The sequence below is a fragment of the Nannospalax galili genome, unplaced genomic scaffold (assembly GCF_000622305.1).
Source record: "Nannospalax galili isolate Female #2095 unplaced genomic scaffold, S.galili_v1.0 scaffold1146, whole genome shotgun sequence".
Classification (NCBI taxonomy): Eukaryota; Metazoa; Chordata; class Mammalia; order Rodentia; family Spalacidae; genus Nannospalax; species Nannospalax galili.
In genome coordinates, this window is record NW_008355380.1 from 313,881 (window position 1) to 330,872 (window position 16,992).

Below are 16,992 nucleotides of genomic sequence, written 5' to 3' on the forward strand. Positions count from 1 at the left end.
GGCTCACCTGCCCAGGGGTGGCACCACCCACAGTGGGCTGGGCCCTCCCACATCACTCATCAAGAAGATGCCCCTCAGACATGGCCACAGGCCCATCTAATAGAGGCAATTCCCCAACTGAGGCTCCCTCAACCCAGGTGTGTCAAGTTGACACCAAAGCCATCCAGCACACAGGGCTACCTCATTTCAAACAAATTCTAAAATTGCTTGAATCTCCCAATGCTGACAACCAAAAGAGGAAAAGACCAGACAGCTGATTTTTATAAGCTCTCTACTGGCAGGTGAGAATGCTCAGGATGTGGTGTGTTTAGGCACTCACTGAAGACCCTCTCCTATGCTGGGGACACATCACAATACAACCTAAGCAAATGGTCATGAGTTGAGGGGTTAACAGTGTGGTGGGGCCCAGAAAGGTACAAGGCAAGACAAACAAATGTGCAGAGGAAAGTGCAGAAAGGCCCAGGGTGGAGGGATTGTCAAGAGGTTTCATCTGCAGCATCTGCCACTTCCTTTGGTAACTACAGTACTCCAAGACTTCCCATGGCTCCTACTGTCCCATATCTATGTCCTATATCTGTGACCCCCATCACTCACCACCTGAGAGCTGTGTATTTCTTAGCCAGATACTCTTCCTCCTATCTCTGTAAGCACCATCCTCTTATCTCATTGGCTCATATCAAAATTCCTTTCAGGGAGGGAGGGTCATTCATCTACCTATGCATTTTCAATATGTTGGCCACAGTGGCCTAAATTATCCAACACATGGCCAAGCCCCATGGGCCTCACTTGCTGAAAGTAAGAGAGTCTATCACAGATGATGTGGTTACCTTTGTAGAAAGTCCAAAAGAATCACAATGGGCTGGAGGGATAGCTTGCCATTAAAGGCTCAAGCTAAAAACCAAAATAAGAATCAACAAGAGACTTCTGGAATCAATGACACTACAGCAAAGTTACAGAATGCAACACACAAAGTCCACTGCTTTTCTACACACCAACAGTGAATTACAGCATTTGAAATTTAAAGTGCACTGCTATGTACCTGAGCATAGAACTGAGGCATAAATCCAAAAAGGACAAGATATGCAGAAGGAAACTATAAACCTTGACGAAATAAATCAAAGAGGTGAATAAATTGGGGTTATTTCATGTTTGTGGATTAGAAGTCTCGACATTGTCAAAATGTCAGTTCTTTGCATTTCAGTGAAGCATGATACTCCATCTTGATTCTGCAGACTGCAGGAAGAGGAAGAAGGTCCAGAACAGACTACTCAGCACCAAAGGTGAGCAAGCAGGCTTTCAGAACTGCCTGGTGTTGGGAGGGTGGATGCAGCTCTGCCAAAGACCGAGAGCAGAGCCAGACCTGCAGTGCCACTTGGGCAAAGGAACAGGAGATTCAACAGATTTATTTTTTCAACAAGTGGTGCTAAAATAATTGGACATCTAGATGTTAAAGATAAATCTAGACACAGACCCTGAAGACTTCATTTAAAAAACCCTAACTCAAAACAGTCTAAAAACCTAAAGTAAAACAGTAAACTACACAATTAGAAACAAACATAAAGAAATCTCAGGTTTAATGATGAAATTTAAATAAAACACCAAAAGCATGGTCCATTAAAGAAAAAAAAAGGGTAATCTAGACTTTATTAAAATGTAAAACTTTGGAGGACTAGGGATGGAACTCACTGGTGGTATAATTACTTAGTGTGCACAAAACCTTGGGTTCAATACTTTAGCAACCTCCCCCAAAACCCTAAATTAAGTTAAAAACTTGGTAAATCTTTGCCAGCTACACATCTGACAAAAGATTAACATCTGGAATGTATAAAGAAATTGAAAAACACTACTCATCAAAGACGCTCATTTTGCATCAGTCAGAGACTATTACAACTGGTCACACATGGACATTGTCTATGAATTGCCCAGGTCTAAGTGACACATCTACAATGCAACCTCTACACCTAAGGCTCATGGAACATAGAATAACGAATCTCTCAGTTCTCATTCATGAAGCTCCCTCATACAGCAGAGGGCCAGGAACACAGAAGGTCACAAATGGCCAAAGCATAGAGATTAAGAGTCTGCTGAATGCTGGTCATTGGACAGGACTCCTTTATTAAACTTCACCCACCCAAGGCTCAGGGACCATCCCAGAAGAGGGGGTGGAGAGATTGTAAGAGCCAGAGAGGAAGTGCAAGACCACATGGACACAGAGTCCTACAAGCTTCTGGGAACCTGTTCATATGATTCTACGGCAATGGTGTCAGCATACACAAGTCCTATGCAAACTCAGGCAGACAAAAACCCAGCATAGAACTGCGGAAATGAACAGCAGACCCCAATCTTATCTGAAGAAATACTGGCAACTGATTGCTGCTAGGTGAAGAAGAGCTGATCTTCCTAAAACAAGGGACTCTAGATAGGCTGACTAGACCTCAGTGGGTAGACTCGCACTGGGGAGTGTCTGGGGACACTGACTTGACACAGTTGGCCTTAATAGGGATGACAGAGTATATGGGCTCCAGTGGAAGGGGGTGCCCGTGGGGACAGAGGTATATAGATGATTAATATTGATTGAGATATTCTGTAAGAAATACACAAAAAGTCAATAAAAACAAACCTAAAAAACAGAAATTTTAAAACACCAAAAAAACTTCTCAAAAGAAATACAAATTACCAATAAATATTAACACATGAAAAAAATGCTCAACATCCTTAGCCATCAGGTAAAGGCAAATTAAAACTAGGTTGAGATTCCATCTCTCTCAAGTCAATGGTAATTATCAAGGAAACAAGCAACAGATGCTGGAAAGGCTGTAGGGAAAAGAAACCCTCACACACTGCCACCAGGATGTAAACTTTGTGGTCACTATGGAAACCAGCGTGGAAGGTCCCCAAACAATTAAAATAACCACCATATGATCCAGCTATACTGGTCCTGGGAGTATACTCAAAGGAATCCGAGTCAACATTTCAGAGAGACGTTGGCTCATCTCAGGTTACTGTAACACTAATCACAACAGCTGCCTACGGAACTAGCTTAGGTGTCCATCAACACAGGAAGATGAGGTATATATACAAAGTTTGATTTCACCATAAAGAGGAAACTTACATCATTTGGAGGAAAATGAGTGGAAATGGAGATCATATTAAACAAAATAAGCCAAACTCAGAAAAACATTAAATAATGCATGTTTTCTCTAATATGTAGTGTGATAGTTAATACTGATTGTCAACTGGATGGGATTTAGAAACACCTGGGAGACACACCTCTGGCTATGCCTATGAGGGTCTTTCCAAAGAGGTTTACCTAAGGTAGAAAGACCCACCCCTAATGTGGGCAGCACCAAGCCAAGGTCTGCAGAAAGCGAACTAAGTCCCAGCACTCATCTTTCTGTTTCCTGACTGTGGATTGAGGTGACCAGCTGCCTCACATTGCCACTGCCATGCCTTCCCTGCCATGATGGACAGCACCTTCAAATTGTAAGCCAAGGTAAGCCCTTCTGCCTCAAGTTGTTTTCTCAGGCATTTTGTCACAGCAATGAGAGAAATAATAAATGGGGACTCTAGAATTCTTTGATGGCCTGGAAGCAGAAGGGACCACTTGAGAAAAGTAATGGGGCCAGTGGGGGAGGGAGACAAGAGTGGGTGATAGAGGGTGACGTATGAGCAAAACGCACAGTGTATGTATGAAAATATCATAAGAGTCATCATTTTGTGTGATGGGTATATACTAACTTTGAAAGGTAAAAAATGCAGGTTACCTTAAAATTAAAACCTTTTGTTTTGTTTTGCTGAGATAGGGTCTCACTATGTAGCTAAGGGTGGTTCCAAACTCATCATCTTTCTGCTTCAAGTTCCCAAGAACTAGGATTACAGGCTTGTGCCACTGTCCCTCTAAAACACTTTGTTCTGTATAAGACACTATTAAGAGAAAGAAAAGACAACTTAGACTAAAGAAAATTTCTGCAAAACAAGTTCATAACGTCCTCTCCTCAAAATGCTCAAAGAACCCCTAAAATCAAAAAGAAAACAACTCAATTAAAGTGAGCGAAATGTCAAACCAGAGATCACACCACAGATGCAGAGATGTCAAATAAGCACATGAAAAGATGTATCTTGTGGAAAAGGAGAAGAAAACAAGCAAGAACTAGAAAATAGAGAGCTGTGCAATGCTGTCTTCTGGATATGGTGTGGCTGCATAAACTCACAGCAGCTGTGGTTACCTGCATAAGGCTTGCACAAGATTAGCCTGTCAACATTCCAGCACGGATGGGGCAGGGCTCATGAGATGCCATCCCCTAGCTGAGTTCCTATCAGCAACTGATGGCTATCGGAGAAGGAAGAACCATTTTTCTTCAGGGGTGTGGCCACCGGTAGATTGCCTGTGCTCTGAGAGATGGTCCCACAACCATGTTCATACAGGCAGCACTAACTGGACTCAATGAGTTTAATTGTTTTTAATAAGAAGAGGGCATGAAGGTGGGAGGGTGCATTGGAGGGATGTGAGGGAAGTCAGAGAGAAGATTTAGGTTGGATATGCCCAAGATATATTGCAAAAATGTATGAAACTGTCAAAGAATAAATTTAAAATATTCTTAAAAAAAAAAGATGTTCCCTATCACTTGGCACCAAGGAAGAACTGCGAGGTACAACATGAGGGTCCACTGCACACCAAGAGTGGACGCAGATCAGAGCACTGCCCATGTCCACGCTGGTGAGGAGCTGAGGCCACAGACTCCACCACTGCAGGTACAAAACAGTGAGGCCACTCTGGAGGCAGCTGGCTTCTTCTAACATTAAACATATTCTCAGCATCTGATCTTATAACTGTGCTCCTTATTTCCCAAAGGAGTTGAAAACTCCACACAAAGACCAGCACACAGACAGACCTGTGTGGTAGCTTTATTCATAACTGCCAAAACTTCAAAGTGCCTACTATGTGATGGGTGAACGAATAAACTGCAGCACATCCATACAATGGAATATCATTTAGCCCTAAAAAATAAATGAGCTATCAAGCCATGAAACGGTATAGAGCAACCTTAAACACACAGTAAGTAAAAGCCAGTCTTAAAGGACCACACACTGTCAGGTTCCACTCTGGAAAAGGCAAAGCCATGGTGATAGTGAAAGGATGAATACTGGCAGGGGTTGGGCAAGGGAAGGGCAGTAAGACAGACCCAGAGGCGTTTTAGGCAAGGAAGCTACAGGACACGACAACCACAAACACTTCATGCATCTGTTAGTTCTGTAAGTTTAATTTCAGGTGTCAATATTGGAGTGACTGACAAACATGGCCTCTAGTGCCAGTCCTTAATTAAGGGAAAGGAGGCAGGTTGGAAGACGGTAGGGTTAGCTGTACTGACTGATCAATTACTCTCCAAATTTGAAACTTTACTTAAAAAGTAAGTATATTGGCTTTTTTTTTTTTGAGAATTAGTACTATTGAGGGCATGCTAGGTGCTCCAACTGTAAGAGGCCAGGTCAGGATGGTGGACTGCCTTGGAGAGTATGCAGGCTAGATGCCCTGCCATTCACCTGGGTACGAGCAGAGGGCTGTAAATCCGTGCCATCCCAGCCATCTGCTATGATTCTACCATACCAACAGAGCTTCAGATTTTGCTAAAATTAGAGAAATGAAAATCCTGCTGTTCACTGGAGAGTGACAGGAAGGAAAGGTGCTGTTGCCCAGGTTTCCCCAAACAAGAAGAAGAGAAACTCCATCTGTAGATTGCAGCCCACAGGAATGAAAGACCGTTAGGCTGGACTCCAGGGTAACAGGTGGGCGGGGGCTATGCCATAGGACCCTCACTGGACTCCCAGGCCAAGGGAGGGAGTATATATGTGGGGAGCCTGGGTATGCAAGGGCATGCATATGCAGGGTGAGTGGCATAGTGTGCGCAGAGTGAAGCACCATCCTAAGAAGCCAGCTGCTAATGACTCTAGTGAACCCAAGTTCAGTGGTACCTTCTGTATCTGTGTCACCTCTCAGGCTTTCTCACTCTGCTGTCTTTATACTTTCAGAGAAGGGGACCCTCTCTGGGGTTAAAGATGGTCAAAGCACTGTACCACGCCTAGATATTGGAGTCACATAGGCCTTCACCTCCTCCACTCTAATAGGGCCGAGGCTCCACTGAGACAACAGAGCCCCCTCTGAGGATGCAGTATGGCAGAAGCAGAGAGATCAGGTGAGCAGTAAAGCCCAGGGTCAATTAAGCACACAGGGCAGGCATGCTGTCCAATCCCACAGCTAGCCCAGGAAGGCCTGATCATGGAGTCCCTTGGCCCCCTAGACACCACTAATGCCACAATTGCTGCAGTAACTGTAGTGCCCCCTCCACAACACATAGTTTCTCTTCCACTCCAAGCCATTTCCCTCCATGGCACACACCTTCCCATTCACAGCACATACCTTTCACTCCTTCAGATACCATTCCCACTTCTGCCACAGATGCATCTCCAGTGTCCATGTGTGTGCATCTTAGGAGGGCTGCGCACAAGGGCCACCCTAGCAACTCTGTAGGTGAGACAATGGCCACAGGCTAGCTCCCTGAGGCCAGCCCTTCACCTTCCCTGATGATGGAGATGGGTGTCAGCTTACAGTGCAGGGCTCAAAATCTTGTTCCCAGAGAGAACATGTCTTCTTAATATTCTCACAATTGGGGCTTATGACATGGCTCAGTGGGCAAAAAACACTTGCTGCAGAAGCCTGATGACTTGAGTTTGATCTCTGAAACCCATATGGAAGAAGAGAACTGATTCTTGAAAGCTGTCCTCTGATCACCACATACGCACCATGGCACGTGCACCTCCCCATACCTGCGCCCCCCAATACAAAATAGTGATAATAAATAAAATCCACTTTTTAAAAATTTCTCACAGTTGGGGTGGAGCTCCCAGGCTGAGGGTTTGGATTGTAAATAGCCAAATACAGTTCTGTGGCTCTCACAGGCCTCCTGGCTGGCAAAAAAAGCTGTTTGTCCTATGACTCTTCCTTTGCTGGAGCACCAGTCTGTCCACAGCAGTGAACACTCCAGACAGTGAATGAAGGGCTAGAGAGATACTCAGTGATTAAGACCACTAGCTGTTCTTTCAGAAGACCCAGGTTCAGTTCCCAGCACCCACATGGCAGCTAACAACTGTCTGTAACTCCAGTTCCAGGGGACCTGATGCCCTCTTCTGGCCTTACAGGCATTGCACACACTTATACACATGCAGGCAAAATACTCATACACATAATTTTTTTTTTTTTAAAGAATGACCTCAGCGCCCAGTGCACTGTGAAGGGTCCTGGGCCCCCATGGAGTAGACTGACCTTATAACCCATCTGCTCTTGCGAATACCACATTCATCTTCAGATCTCAAAAACTAGTATTGAAAATGGAAAGTCAGACTGGCAACATGGCTCAGCAAGTAAAGGCACCTGCCGCCAAGCCTAAGAGCTTGAGTTCTATACTTGGGACCCACATAGTGGACAGAGAACCAACTTCCACAAGTTGTCTCTAACCTCCACATACATGCTGTGGCATGCACCACTACACACACACGAAATACATTTTGAAAGGAATGAAAATATTTTTATTATATTTATCTATTGTGTGTATGGCATGCCAGGTCTTGGATATGCAGGTCGGAGACAACCTGCAGGAAATCAGTTTTCTTTCATCCTGGGGGTCCTGGGGACTGAATGCCAGTCAGTCATCAGGCTTGACAGCAGGTACTTTTACCCACTGAGCCATTCTCCCCAGACCCAAGAATGAAAAAAGAAATTAAATAGGGTAGTTAAAGGTGCTTGCTGCCAAGCCTGATGACCTGAGCTGACCCCTAGGACCCGCATGGAAGAAAGAAAAAACTCCTGCAAGTTGTCCTCGGACTTCCACACACAGGCCATGGCATGTGTGTGCACTCCACGTTCCCCATCCCAAATAAAAACATAAAATTAAAAAAACCCAGAAAGTCCCTGGAGGTAGCATGGCTGTGTCATGGTGCTAGAATAACATTCATCTCAGGGGTCCAGAGGCTGGAACCCTGGGCAGTTCAGACAGCATCGGAAGGGCCTTTTCTAGTTGGTGACTAAGCAAGTGAAGCTGGACCCAGGATGAGGTGCAGAGTCATCCTCAGCCAAGCATGAGCTGAAGAAGTACGAAAGCAGATGATCAGGAGGCTGCAGGTGACAGCTGGAGAGGATATGGCCATTTCCCCCCATGCCCAGTGCTGCAGAACACTAGCCCCTGCCCTTTCTGGCCCTTGGGAAAGCCAAGCTTTACCAGTGCCCAGCTTAGGAATCGTGTCTCTATGTACTACGTGACTGCCTTGGCATTTTTGCTTGTTGCCTGTCACCATATGCTGTCACTGTTGCAGGCACCAGGCACTTTCTAAGTGCCTCATCTGCGAAGCCCATTCTCACTACTCTCCAGAGGGAGATACAGATAATCACTCATGTCCTGTAAGGAGTCCGAGTTACTGGGGAGATGGGAGCTTGCTCTTGTACAGAGAGTTTGACCAAGGTGCTATGGGGTCCTTCTCAGATGCTGTGACAGACTCCAGTAGGAACCAGGAGTGGCAAAGTCTGGGCAGGGGAGGCATGGTGCTGAAGTCTGTTTCTAGGAGCCCTGGCTACACAGTGCTTATTTGGAGAAGATGACATCCACCTTCATCTGGCCCTCCCTGAGGTCCTGAAGGTCTGCTCCTGGCTCCACGTTTATTCTCAGGATTTCTAGTTTTAGAGGTTGGAGTCACTTCCAGGGAAATCTGGGTGGGAAATTGCTTGTCTCCTAGAACAGATGAAGAGATGGGTCCCAGAGATGGCACTGCCTGGGCTCTTGTCCCCACACCTGAACTGTGCTGAAGGAGTAGGAACAAGGTATGCCCACCTCAGGACCTTGAAAGGGGTTACAGAATGAGTTCACCCTGTTATCAGCATGCTTCTGGAGAAACTGGCCTCTGTAATGCTGCTGGACTCTGAGGCCCCAGGACTCTGGTGTTGACCTGAACCTTCTCCTGGGCTGTCCATGGGGTACCTGCTGTTTTACGAACTAAACAAGGCCTCTGAGATGCCACTGTACAAACCTAAGGTGCCAAACCTCTGATAGGGACAGACAAGGGATAGACAGAGAGGATATGTTAACCTCTTACCCTCACACTGCTTCCTCCCCTAGGAACCCAACTTCTCTTTCCAGGGTGGAGCCAGAAGCCCTCACGAGAGTGCTCTAAGTCCAGGTCCTGAGGATCCACCACATAATGTTCCCTCAAGTGTGTTTGTGTGAAGGTATCAGTGATGTGACCTTCAAGAGCTCCCCTCAGACCCATCCTGCCTTCATTCTTCCCCCGCAGGCCTCTATAGAGTAGCTGCTTCTATGATGTACAGCAGTAAGGACAAAAAAGCCACAATGGGGGCATCTCCAAGTCCTTGGCTACAGAGGGAAGAGGCCTCAGTCTCACATGTTCAAACCTTCAAACCCCATGGGAACTTTCCCTAAAGGACAATGTGAGTATGCACATGTAAAGGCACCCAAACTCATATATACACAGGTGACTGTGTTTCACCCACATGCCTGGCACAATCATTAATGCATCTGTACTGTTTACATACACAGGCATAGTTCCTGCCAGTCCTGTGGGCTCCTGGACCAACATCTAGTGCCAGCCTGTACCCTCCCTCTCCACCTCTACAGGTCGCCCTGGTGTGATTGAGATAAGTGACACTGCCTCCTCCTGCAAGCAGGGCTCCTCCTGAGCCCCGGAATCCTTGCTATCACAGGAGTGGCCATGCTCACTGCAGCGCCTACTTGGGTAACTGCCTCTCAAGTGGCTGTCCCAAGTCTGGATACCCAAGAGGCCCACAGAGGGGTAGGTGAAAGACCAAGCTGATGAAATTCCTATAGACCCAGGTGGAGAGGCCCAGCACACCCCAAGGACAGCAGAGTGATACTATGGAGCCATATCCCCTGAATAAACCTTGGACCAAGTATAAGAACAAAGGCCCTAGGAACTAGTGATTTCCTATTCTCCCTTTTGTTTAAAAAGTTCCTAAGAAAACAGAGGCTTTCAACTTTCCATTTTGCCTTGCAAGAAACTCTTTCCAAGCTGAGAACTTAAAACTCACTGGACTTTGGCACATCCACTCAGCAGGTGGTAAATCCAGCAAGTTTCCTGATCTACCCAGGAGTGGAGAGATAACCAAGCTATCCCACTCTGCTGGACACTTCCCTCTGCAGGGAGAGCCCTGAGCCTTATCATCTATCCTGAAAGGGACTGGTTTTGTCCCCACTTAGGGATGGCACCCAGAGGTGCGCTGCTGGCCCTACACAAAGCCTTCAGGATGTATTTCCAGGTAGGTGGAGCCTCATAGGTCCTCCTGACCTTTCCCAGAAGCAGAGTGTTCTCCAGGAGGCCCCAGGCAAAGTCCACATCCTTTACTCAGCACTGAGCCTCCTCTATCTGGCCCTGACTATACCCCCATCCACCTAGCACTGCAGCCCTAATGGCCCTGGTCCTGGTGTTCCCAGAATTTACTCCCCTCAATCTCTACTTCCTATGTCTCTGAGGCTGGGGCTGGTGTGCCCTCTGGCCCTACCTACCTCTCTTCTGAGGTCCTCCTTACTGTGTCCCAGATGGACTATCCCTTCTGTGTCCCTGGTAGCTCTCTGGCCCTGAGCTTTTGCTCTACCCCCTGCAGTCTGAGGGGCTCTCCCAGTCCTTCCTAGAGGAAGGACAGTGATGGGCATGGACCAGAAGCCCAACCAGCCTGAATCAAAGGCCAATGTGGATGAGATCAATAGGCCTCACTTACCCAGATGCCGGGTTGACACCCAGATCTGACACTCACAGTGCCCTAAACTGATGGAAGTACCCCTTACCTGCCACACCTGAAAGGGTGTTGTCACCAGGGATGCTATGCACAGGGAGCTGGGTGACAGTTAGGGAAAGAATTTAACTAAGGGCTTAGGAATCTCTTCCTGGGTCTAGGACCAAGGGGTGCTGGAAGCCTACAGGGTGACCTGCAGAGGTGGGGAGGGAGGGTACAGGTTGGCACTAGATGTGGAGAAGCCAGTAAGATGTGGGTCCAGGAGCCCACAGGACTGGCAGGAAATATGCCTCTGTATGTAAACAGTACAGATGCATTAATGATTGTGTGAGGCTCATTAGCATATCATTTACTTATCCATATACGCACATATCTGTGCATCCAACCATCTATCTATGCAGCTACACACTCCTCCAGGGTCACGCCCACTCCCATGTGCACGTGCATTTACTTCCAGATCTGCAGGAGCCTGCCGAGTACAGACAGTTCAGCCAACAAAGACTCAACAGGAACAAAAATATACCCACGTTCTTGAGTCAAAAGAGCTTGGAGTTGGGGAAGGTGTCTTTAGAGTTTGGGTGGCCTGAAAGATATGGGGTGAAGATAGACTGGATGTGGAAGGATGAGGCTGGGAATGAGGGAGGAGTCTGGGCTCCAGCTAGAGCTGAGGAAGGGCTCAGCTGGGGCTCAGCTGGGGCTGAGTCACCAGCATCTACTGACCATCCTCATCTCATTCCTTCTTGTCCCTAACTGATGGTATACCATTGTGCTGGCCACTGACCTCGAGTTCATGACCCCTCCAGGCAAGGCCAAGTGAAGAGGGGTTAAAGAGGACTCTGGGCTCACCAGCACTTGTCTATCCCCATCATTGGCTAGAGGCCTGAGAAGAGAAGAGTAAGGCCTCAAGAAAAGGAGAAAGAGAAGGTGCTGAGAGAGAGGTGAGGAAAGGAGGCGAGAGAGCACGGCAGCCAGGCAGGGTACGGCTCAGGCTGGTAGCTGGGCCTGCTCAGCTCCTCACGGCAGGGGAGGCAGTGGACAGGGGCACCTCTAGCTGCCCACATTGGTCAGAGACGCCACCTATCCTCAGCTCTGAAGCCGTGAGGGGTACTGCCCAGTATCAGCACTGAGATGTGGCACCTTGAAATACGGTGCCCTGAGCCCTGGAAGCAGTGACATGGCAATGGTAGAGAAGACTACATCCTATGCCCAAGCAAGTAAAAAGCCTTTTCCTAAGGAAAGCCCCAAACCCTAGGCCAGGGTATGGGAGGGGAGAAGAGCTGAGTCTGCACTAACCTTAGTGCCTTGCTCCAAGCACACTGAGGCCCCTGTGGGAAACTCTGGACATAGACATTCATGACTCTAAAGCACTCCAAGCTCAGACCCTTGCTCTCACAGAAACCTAAAGGATGATCCCAGCATATTCTAGAAGATCCCCACAGTCATACCATGACATGTCCATGTGAGGTAAACTGTGAAGCCACCTGAGTGCTAGACTAGCAGAGCTCAGAAGGGCATTGCAGCAGCCTGACCTATCATGATAAGCAGTTTGTAGAGGGCTAGCAGGGTGTGCAATATCCCATGGAGAGGCTTCCAAGAACTGAGGTTCTAGAAGCCCTTGTGGTTCTCTCTAGGAAGCTGGCAGGAAGAGCAAGGCAGCACAGTCACGTGTGCACAGGCAAGACTTGGGGTTTATCCCCTCAACACTATCAGCACTTCCCAAACTTTTCCCTCTTTCCTTGAGATGCCTAAACTGCAAATGCTGCATGGTTTTGCAACCCAGCAGCTCTCCAGGGGCAGTTCCTAAAAATGAGACTTCATATCTTCACAGTGTCTACTGGCAGATTCGAGAGAATCCCTAGTTTCGGGCTCCTGACGATTGGCCTTGGCTTCACACTCATAGAATCCCTTTTCTACCAGAATTAAGTCTACTCAAACCCTTAAGAATCATCCTCTACTGGGAGGTCCAGGGTCTACTGGCTGGACTCTGGCTGCCCACCCTGGCCCTCCTTGTCCCATGGGCTCTCTTGTGTTTCTTCAGGGACAGCCCAAAAGGATTAAACAAAAGAGGATGTGACACAGGTAAGGGTTCCAGGAGAGGGTGCCCGAGACAGATGGCAGGCACGCTAGCACAAGACAAGGGCCCCTGCCCCTAGGACTACAGCACATGAAATAAAGACCTTGAACCTCTGATTTCAACTCTAGGAGGCAGACAGGACCCACACATTCCCACATCCTGGGAACACGACTAAAGGGAAACAGTGCCCAACTGAGGCTGCTTCTGGGAGAAATCCAGACACCAAGCAGGAGGTCTGGAGAGAGGTCACACCCCGATAGCACAGGCTTCCTAGCCCCCAGGCAAGACAACTGACCCTTCAAAGACCACTACCCATGCTGGGCAGGGGTTGGGCAAAGATACCCCAAAGTCAAGTAGCCCACGGCAGGACTGGTGCGGAAGCAGCAGGATCACATGCAGCAGGATCACATGCAGAATGGACCTGGGATGTGGTGGTTCCTCAAAGCCACATGCCTAATGATCCTGAAGCCACCCAGTCTGCTTTCTCCCTGAAGATCCGAGGCTGTGCCCTCCCCTCCAGAAGCTCATGTGCCCATTAGGTATGTGTGAGGGGTCTGGGATGAGACATCTGAGGCTGGCTGTACAGAGAGACAGTTTGGAGTTTCTAAAGGGCAGGGCAGGTTCAACAGGAATCTGAGTAAGTCTAGAGTTTACACAGAAGGAAGGGCTACAAAGCAGGAGCTGGGTGTGGGGGTCCATTCTCCCCGAGTGTGTCCTCAAAGCCACACTAGGCAGAGCTAGACCTGTGGAGTGCTTTTCTCAGCTTCTCTGCCTCCTTGCTTCTGTAGTGGACCTGTAGGTTAGACAGTGGGTGCCTGTGGGCAGAGGGTGTTCAGTCAGAGTGAATCTTCTCCAAAGGGTAGTACTGGTGAAGATATGGTACAACCACCTATTGTTGGGAAGACCACTAGCTTTGATTCTGAGGGGGGAGAGTCTTGTGGACAGATGGGAGTCTGAAAAGTAGGGTAATGTCTGTGCTGTGAGGCCTGGCATGCATCTACATTCGAGGAACCTCCTGGGTGAGGGACCTCAGTGCCCAACTCTTAGCTGAATATGTTGGTGACTTGAAGCACAGTGCAGGGAGAAGGCCAGCAGGGGCCAAGACCTGCAGGGTCAAGCGGGGAGAGACACTGGGGAAAAAGCAGGATCCAATGAAGGTACTTAGGAGAATCAGTAAGAACCACATTGATCCATCAGGAGGCCTTTGGGACCTAGGCAGGATCAGCTCTGTAAGTTCTGGAAGTCAGGAGTGGAATGAGATTGAGTGACAGGGAGAGCCTGGCCCATTGACTGCTTAAGATACTGGGCCTGCTGACTGCTTAAGATAGAAGTGATGCCCTCTGGCAGAGCTGCCTGTTCACTGGTGATCCTGAGTAGTGCCAACAATCCTAATGTTAAAATATTGGTGGGCACAAGATACTGTTCTGAGAGTTTCTGCCTGCTCTGGTAGTTTGCCCTTCTCAGGACAATTTTAAGCCCCCTGGAAACCTGTAGCACTATAGGCTTAGGGCCTCAGCAGACCCCTTAGTCAGCATGCTGGCCTTGCAGCTCCCTAAGCAAAGCCTGGTAGACAGGCCCAGTTGCTACTGGGCTGAGATACCTGGCTCCAAATCTGTATTCCAGGAGTACCAGGAGCAGCACCCATCTAACAGGCATACACTCACTTCACACACTGGGCTGCTACAGTCCATGGAGAAGCAGGCAGGCTTTATGAGAGAGAGGGCCTCCCTGGAACCCCAGGATGAGGCTGGCCCTTCCTGAACAAATACCCTGTATGAAGCAGTCAGCGCTGTCTAATTGCTGCAACACACAGCACAGGCCTGACTGGAAAGCCTAATAGGCAAACTAGGCAAGGAAAGCAAGCAGAGCCGGTGCCAGAGCCACAGGCTAAACACACACCAGGAGGAGGCAGGAGAGGTCTGGAGAGACACAGCAAAAACGACAGGGACTAAAGGGCACAAGTCAACAGGCACAAGTAAGACAGTCAAGAAGCAAGAAAGAAGTCTTCACCAACCAGGTGCTCTGCATCTGAGCTTTCTTAATGTTCTCCCCACAGCCCACACCTCTCACCACCCTAAAGACTCATGTTCCGTTGGGGGTCACAGGAGAGCCTCTCCTGCCCATCCCATTCCAGAACTCCAGAAGAAACTGACAGGACTGAGAACCCCTGTATCCGGTCTTGCTTCTCTCATGTAGGGTTCTAGTGAATTCCACAGGGTACAGTGAAGCTTTGATCCTCCCAAACTCCTAAAAGGGCTGACCTTCCTCTCACCTTGCCAAGTGTCCCTCAATCTCACTTCCCTGACTCACTGACCCAGCTGAGAGAGAGCACCCACCCACCTCCAGATGAAGGGTCATGGGGGAAAAGCTTGTATTTAGTCAGATTTCGCCGGACTTAAATCATAAGTAACCTCCTTCCCCACCCTGCTCTATGATATTACTCATGTCCCAAGTAAGTTCCTTTCAGTGCTTTCACAAGCCCCAGGGTACCCAATAAGGCAGAGTCTAGAGAAGGATCTGGGCGGACCCCAGGCGGTGAGCACGAGTGTGGAGCAATGACTGTCTTTGGGGCTCAAAAGCCTGACTCCTCCCGGTTGGCTGGTGTGCTTTTCTGTCCCACCGAGGCCAACCGACCATGGCACACACTCACACTGAATGCATCTCTTCCCAGAGAAGGGGGGGGGGGGGCCAAAAGGAAAAGGGGGGGCTACAGACCGAGGGCATGGGCTACTCACTCACCGGACCGTACGACCAGCAAAGCCCCGGCCGCTTACCGATTTTGGCCAAGCTGGCCACCAGAACCCAGAGTGCGATGATGTACGGGTCCTGGACGTGGTGCCATTTGAACGTAACCACCTGAAAGCCCTGGTCGTGCGCATCGCCGCCAGGATCCTCCTCGAAGCCCCTCGCCCCTCGCAGCCCGCTCAGCGCCAGCGCCAGCGCCAGCAGCGGCCTCCAGCCGCGTCCCCGGACCCCGCGCCGCCACATCGCGCAGCTCAGCTCCGGGAGCGAACGCGCATGCCGCGGTGAGGCTTCGCTGCGCCGGCCGCGGCGCTCGGCGTTCAGGCCGCCGGCGACTACCCGGTCCCGGCCCGTCCGCGTAGCCTTTAATCCCGCGGCCCCAGGGCGGGGCTTTCCCGCCCCCGCCGCGCACGCGTGAGCGCGAACACCGCCGTCCGCTCGCAGCGCTCCCACCCCGAGGACCGGCAGGCCGGTGGATGTCGGCGCTCCCCGGTGCGGTCCGCTCCGGAGCCGGCAGCCGGGACGCGCGGTTTCGGAGGTTCTGGAGGTCGCGCGCGGCCAAGGTCTAGCCGGCCCGGCCCGCTGGCGGCCGCCTCCTTTCCGACGGCACAGCGCGAGCCCGAGGGTCCGAGTGCGCTCCGCCGGATGGATGGCGCCTCCTCCCATCCTGGCCCCCAGCAGCCAGCTGGTTTCGCGGTGCGCCGCAGGGTTAGCTGTTCCCTGTCTATACATTAGCACCGGATCCATGAAGACCTCACTCGAAGACCGAAGCCCATCTCCGACGGAACCCTGGAGTCTTCTAAGTGAACTTGAGGCAGGATAGAAAGATGGTAAAATTGAGAGGACGTGGGGAAGGGACGGCTTCACACTCCAAAGTCTCCTTAAGTTTTTGGCCAGGTGAGAGTCAAGAATTCCATCACAGTTAACACATGCGTGAAGGTTGCATATGTAGAGACAATATAGAGAGGTGTTTCAATAAGGAATGTTAAAATAGCAGTGAACCATGCTTAGTTTGTAGGCCTAATATGGCTGTAATTCCTTGCCCAGAGATAAGCCTTTAGTTTTCTGGGAATCTCACAAATAAGGCTACAGGCTTTGTTTACAGAAGGAAAAAAAAGTCAGACTGGTGTGATGGCACATGGCTGTAATCTCAGCATTTGGGAGGTCAGGGAAGGAGTGCAAAGCCAAGCCTTGGCTATATAGCAAGTTCGAGGCCAGGTTGGGTTACATGAGATCCTGACTCAAACAAACAGGAACAAAGAGCCCCTGCCATGCCTTAACCTTTGTGATCTGTGGCTTTACCTTATCAGTGTAATCCTATTCAGTTCATCTTAGGACCTACCATATGATCTCATTTAGGGAAAAA

General features: G+C 49.3%; 1 protein-coding gene across 2 annotated transcripts in view; it reads right to left on the reverse strand.

Moving 5' to 3' along the window:
• Slc9a3 (solute carrier family 9 member A3) overlaps positions 1-15,962 on the reverse strand; it is a 47,031-nt gene extending 31,069 nt beyond the window's left edge. For both annotated transcript variants that reach the window (XM_029555774.1, XM_008852493.2), the window contains exon 1: positions 15,659-15,962. In XM_029555774.1, coding sequence (XP_029411634.1) covers positions 15,659-15,872 — 214 coding nt within the window. In that variant the 5' untranslated portion in view covers positions 15,873-15,962. The remainder of the gene's footprint in view (positions 1-15,658) is intronic.
• Between the last annotated feature and the right edge of the window lie 1,030 nt (positions 15,963-16,992).